This window comes from Onthophagus taurus, chromosome 11 (assembly GCF_036711975.1).
Source record: "Onthophagus taurus isolate NC chromosome 11, IU_Otau_3.0, whole genome shotgun sequence".
Lineage (NCBI taxonomy): Eukaryota > Metazoa > Arthropoda > Insecta > Coleoptera > Scarabaeidae > Onthophagus > Onthophagus taurus.
The window spans coordinates 11,951,372-11,957,594 of record NC_091976.1 but is presented as its reverse complement, the minus strand read 5'-3'; the positions used below and the strand labels follow the sequence as shown (position 1 = coordinate 11,957,594).

At 40.3% G+C, this 6,223-nt stretch overlaps 2 protein-coding genes across 3 annotated transcripts; both read right to left on the bottom strand.

The window, feature by feature from the left end:
• Positions 1-200: 200 nt before the first annotated feature.
• On the bottom strand, positions 201-3,342 carry LOC139431911 (uncharacterized). Of its 2 annotated transcripts, XM_071200172.1 has the most exons (3): positions 2,925-3,342; positions 2,784-2,864; positions 201-2,723 (listed from the first exon to the last, which is right to left on the bottom strand). In XM_071200172.1, the coding sequence occupies exon 3, from the start codon at positions 2,586-2,588 to the stop codon at positions 1,431-1,433; it is 1,158 nt and encodes a 385-aa protein (XP_071056273.1). In that variant the 5' UTR covers positions 2,589-2,723; positions 2,784-2,864; positions 2,925-3,342; the 3' UTR covers positions 201-1,430. The 2 variants fall into 2 exon arrangements, with proteins under 2 accessions (XP_071056273.1, XP_071056274.1); XM_071200173.1 differs by lacking the exon at positions 2,784-2,864.
• Positions 3,343-4,529: 1,187 nt separating this feature from the next.
• On the bottom strand, positions 4,530-5,792 carry LOC139432107 (uncharacterized). The gene has a single exon (XM_071200450.1). The coding sequence runs from the start codon at positions 5,790-5,792 to the stop codon at positions 4,530-4,532; it is 1,263 nt and encodes a 420-aa protein (XP_071056551.1).
• Between the last annotated feature and the right edge of the window lie 431 nt (positions 5,793-6,223).

Sequence of the window (6,223 nt, the reverse complement as noted above, 5' to 3'; positions counted from 1 at the left end):
TTTTTCCGGCACCCGAAGAACCAATTATCAAACCACGTTTACATTCCCCACCAAATAATTCGCTATGTCGTTTAAATTTATTTGCAGCGAAGTCGTTATGAAGATTACAGATTGGTAGTGTTAAAGGTTGGCTAACAAACTTAACGTCTTCAACCATGCTGACGGGTGATACTTGAACGGGAGATTAACAAGAAATGAAGTCGTAGTAGAAAACAATGTTTATTTTATCATAAAATGTAGCATACAAAAAATTTCAGCAGATTATTTATTATCATTGTTTCAAAATAATGGTTTACAACACTTTAACTATATAAACTGTTAACATTGAGTTTGAAAGTTATTTAAAGCGTGCGTAATATTACACAATATTTATTTTACAATAAGACGTGGTATACATAAATTTACAAAATTATTTATTATCATGATTTCAAAAGTATCTGTATGGTTGATGTAGTAGAACCACCAGTGGGTTATTCACATACAGATGTTATGTGATTAAACAAAATAAAGCAGTGTAAGTCACAGTACAATTTACACTACTTAGTATTAAATTAACAATAAGTAGATACGGTAAATATTCAAATAAGTAATTAATAATACATATTAACAAAAGCATGGGAGCGGTAACAATAAGTAGATACGGTAAATATTCAAATAAATAATTAATAATACATATAAACAAAAGCATGGGAGCGGAAAAGGTGAAAAGGAAGCGAACTTGTTGTCATATCATCAATTCGAACGATTTTCAGTATCATACAAGGATGGTGTACAAATTTGAAAAAACCACCTACAACATATTAGTTGCTGAGACATCCCTCCGACAATTCCTCAGTACTTTGATCCTCCTCAAGTTGTGGTTTAAAACAGACTCGAAACAAAGACACACGACAACACATCGCACACCAATATTTTTTATTTAAAATAATAGTCTGCAATCGTTCAGAAGATGCATACTTTATTTTCGAGCGCAATTTCACACGACAATCCAGTTGTAAAACGTTCGTTATACTAATATGGTGTAGGCGGCGTCGACAACGATAGCAAAGGTTGCCCAAATGTGATTCATAAAAAACATACCTTGCTTGATACTGAAGACCCACTCCGAAAGTTGAACTCCAATCAACCGGAGAACCGTGGAACAACTTATGTACGGTGCCTTGCGACATTTTCTTTCCAAAGCGTTCCACGGTGGGGAAGCAAACCTCCCCAAGATTGATTCGATCGCCCTTTCGGGATATTCGACGCCAGAAGCATATGTCCCAGCTGTACATTACGTTTAGTAGTAGAGTCTTTGGTAAAACATCTACTAACCGCAACGTACGGTCTTTACGGGAAATCGTCGAATTAACGCTCTCCATAGCCAACTCCTGCAACGTTAACACTGCAAGAGACAAAAAAACTGAACGAGCTTCAAAAAAAAAACGCTATTAACCGTTGTCAGGCAGCAGCCTGAGAAGGGACTTATACAGGTTAATTTTGGTGTTGTACATGTTAAGGATGTTTGAAGAAGCAGCAAAGCAGACGGTGGGATTCTGGTTTACTGCATTCAACGCGTTCACGAAGTGGCGCTTATGATGTTCCAAAGTCGTCACTTTGGTTTGCAATTGAGGTTTCAAGCCCAAGATGAAAAAATCCTCTTGGGACAAAAGACTGCTTGCCAAGTTGGTTGTTGAATGCAGAAACGCATCAACCCATGGGTCGGGATGTGCGGTATTTACAGCTGGAAGATTTTGCCTCTGCGGGATAGTAGGGATAGGTAAAGGTGGTGGGAACACCACATTTTGTGGTGGGATAGTTGTGATAGTTGGCGGGCTGTCACGGATGTCGATGGTCACCTCTGGTGGAGATGTAACCACCGTTGCAGGTCTGGTTACTGTAGCGAGTGTAGGTACTCTTCGTGTGTTACGGGGAGGTTTGGCTAATGCGTTGCGCAGCAATCTACAGGAGTCTTGTGAAGCAGGAGAAGGGTTTGGGCGGGTAGTTTGTTTCACGCAACCCCTTGACAACAAGTTGACGCGTTTTTTTATACGGCGGGATGTGTACCGTATGGGTCCACTCGAGAAGACAGGCGAAACACATATCCTATCGGAGGGTTGGGATACGTCTTCCGTCGCTGGTACAGACGGTGCCGCAAGCACCTGGTTTTCAGCAGGTGCTTGACTTGTGACATCCGTATGTACAATATCTGGAAGTGGTTGTACCACGTCGGCCTGATTGGTAGCAGGTTCAGGTGGCACAACAACTTCCTGATATGTTCCTTCTTCTCGTATCTCCATACTGATGCGAGTTAAGCCGTAGGACGACAAGGTTGGACTGGTGGTAACAATCGCACCATTGTCGTTCCCTGGCTGTGACCGGAGCTCATTCATTATTTGCTCGTACAGTGGTGGGTCTGTAGTGAAATCCTGCATGGTACGACTCAAACCGTCAAAGTTGCCGCTGCAATATAATGGTAACGACGGTAGGCTTGACTCAACAACATTCGTACTGTCGTTATTGCGTGGCAGCACGGCAACCAGTGGGTCGGTCATACCATCGGTATTATCGCTTGCACGAGCGTGGCTGTTACCAATTAAGTGAAGCATAATGGGAAAGACTTCAAGGAATCAAAAGGGTTACAAAAAATTTGGATTATTTTATTAAAATTATACGTTCGCTCACGTCTGACAAGTTTGCAATCCGCTGAAGAACCACTTTTCTCAGCGTATAACAATTAATGTCTGAAATTATCACAAACATACATGAAGAAAACCGATAAAAATTGTATTGATGTAACTTACTTTTCAAATGGTTTTCTATCACGTCTGACAGGTTTGCAATGCGCTGAAGAACCACTTTTCTCAGCGTATAACAATTAATACCTGAAATCATCACAAACATACATGAAGAAAACCGATAAAAATTGTATTGATGTAACTTACTTTTCAAATGGTTTTCTAGCAGAAGGCGATTTCTTCGTGGTCGGAAAAACACAGTTTTTAACAAAATCTGTTATTATTGTAAACACACTTTTTAAGGAATTATCGTCTTTTGTACACTACTATATCACTCAGCGACTGCTGTACACGGAGTGAGGAGTAACCCACTTTCCACTACCTTTAAGTACGGGTTAGTGAACAGGTATTTGTCCGGTCAACTGTCTGGGAATGCGAGGTCGTTTAGGTCTTCTCCTTGTTATCGCCTGTGACTGAAGGGGAGGTCATACTGTCTGGGAATGCGAGGTTGTCCAGGTTTTCTCCTTGTTATCGCCTGTGGCCCAAGGGGAGGTCATACTGTCTGAGAATGCGAGGTCGTTCGGACCTTATCTTCGCCCGTGACTCAAGGGGGGTTACAATCCCCCCTCCCCCCTCCCCCTCCCTGGGGGGAGGGGGAGGGGGAAGGGGAGGGGGAAGGGGAGGTGAAGAGGTTTCTTTAAATAAAACTCATCAATATGGATAAAAAAATAACATTTATTTCTTTTCTAACGTACATTTAATACAATGCATTTTAGGTGGTGGTGGTCCATCGAAATGAGTTTCCGCACAATCATTATTATAATGTTCAAGACACGGTAACTTCATTTGTAACATTTTCGATTGCTGGTAGGCGAACGGTAGTTGGGTCCAAATTCTTCGTAATTCCATAGATGGTACTTTATCGAAATAATACTGTGTTGGTAAATATTTTAAATCACGAGCTGGAATGTTCGCAAATGAGGCATCTTGTTCATATTTTTTCATTACGCTGTACACTTTCTTGGCAGATGTAAGTGGCCAACACCCAAACACAGTGAACACTTGTTCCATCGCAACCAGCTCTTAACTATCCCCCATTACGACTTGTCTCTGCTTTATAGTCACCGACTGTCTTTCGCATCCTTGTTTTGCACCCCCTCTTCGACAACTTCTTGTAAGTGGCGTACATTGGAAAGAGCGCACATACTTCTTCGTCGCGAGTGAAAAGCACAGCTCGGTATACCCATCTCAAGTTTATAGATACTACCTTCCAACGCAAATATCGGCGCGGAAATAATATGTCTTAAAAATTTAATTTTTTCAGGTCCTTTAACATACACTTTCTTGACATTCCGACACAGATATTTGACTATGGCGTCGAATTCCATTGGATGGATAAAACCAACTTTCCAGTCGATGCAATGATGATGTGTCATTAACCAGTTTGCAGTATTCCTATATTTAGATGGTAATGAAGCTATACTGCTACTCGGTTGAAAAACGTGGTGGGTTATGCATTTGTTACTATCACATGATGCTAATTCTTTAGGTACGAACTGATCTTCGTTGACCATGAAACCTTGTATATCGAGAATTATGTATTGAGTTTTATTTGAATACATCTTGCTTCCGTACATCAACACGATTATCCATACTATGCAGCCGTAGAAATCTGTCGCACAACTTATACTCTACGACTTTTTTTTGTTTACGCTGAATATAGAAGTCTCACATTTCGGATGATGAGCTACGGGTGCGATGCGGCTCAGGATCCGATCCAACTACACACTACCAACCCTTCTTTCCCCATACTCAAGTCATTTGTTTGACGATTTTTGTTAGTGGAGAATATTGAAACGCCTTATCATGTAAAACTAAACAGTATGCTGTGGTACCATCAGGAATCGGATTTTTTGTCGTAAATTCTATCCGTATTTCTACCCCACTTTTGTGTAGCGCTTCTGCTTGATATGTACAATCAATTCCAATCAGTGGATAATTTTCAATAAATTGTTTCGGAGTGAGTAATGGTTCTCCTTCCTTCCCATAGTAGGACTTTTGAAAGCGTGTATACATGTCATATAACACTGCGACACGATTACTATCAAAGTCCACGTTCAGATTATCGTATGGGTAGCGTTCACCGTTTAGGAATACCGTCAAATTGGTGAGTTTTACATTATCAAAGGTTGCCATGTTCGCCAACTGTTTTCCTTTCTTCTTTGTTTGAAACCCAATTATTATAAATCTAGGTGTTTCCAACTGCGGAGCTGTTTTCACAGCCCATGAATGCTTTGTTGTTTGAGGTAAAGAAGGATATTCATGTACTTCCCAACTGCGAAAAGGTATTTGCAAATCAATATTTCGTCCTGCTATTTTTGTTAGAGCTAATTGTTCTCGTAAGCCTACGGCTAGATGGGGCATTCTCCACACAACTTTATCGATTTTTAACTGTAACGGTTCTTCTACCGTATTCACAAGCACATCATTATCATCATTATTACGAATTAACACTAGCTCTTGTCTCACATTCATCACAATTGTTTTAAAATCTTCAGCAAACCCTATTAATGTCTTTAGCGGTACACTCAATCCAAAATTTCCATTTTTATCCATTATTGCATCCGTTACAGGGGATGTTGGGACCACTTGACCTAGCAGATCCTCGCCCATGTTCCAACCTGCGTTCGCCAACTTTATTATATCGTGAGGGGTATACGAAAAGTATCCTTTCATACATGATGTTAACCCCACGTTTCTCACTCCATCTATTTGAACACCATTTATAAGATAGCGAATATCACTGAACATAAACGCTACAGGATTATTTATCAATTTTGCAGTTGCACTAGCATCTTTTGTTGCTTTACCACTCGCATCCAGTTTACGTACGCTCCCTTCCACATACAAAAAACTTTCATGAGGCAATGTGTAATTGTCTATTTCGGGTATGCCTATACGAATTTCATCATTGTTACCGAAGCTAGTAGAACCAAACGGTTGATGGGAATGATATTCGTAACTTACAATCGAGTTATCTACTTTTATTTTCTCCGTGACGTTTAAGGACTCCATTTATAGTAGTTGAAAACCTAAGTTGCTTAAATACTGACGATTGACGCGTGTTAACTGGGTAGTTGATTTTCGCTTACTGTTAGGTTTTACATCCTTTCGTACCGTTTTATACATTACTCTATCACCCAGATTTTCCTGTGCTTTTCTTCGAACGTCGTACACTATACCCATATTAAATACCCTACTACTCACACCGATTTCAAGTGCACTCTCACGGTCACTTCTTCGTCTCTGAAGTTTACCAACTGACCGTCCTGATCAAGTATGCGTACTATTAATGTACTAATCACGTTCGTTGTAACAGGTAAGTAAATCGGTTGTTGCGGAGCTTCTATTATTTTAAAACCAGCCGGTACGTTCGGGAAGAAATGATACAACACGTGCATGGGTTGTCCATTCGTATACGATCCGGAGCTCAAATTACAATAAAT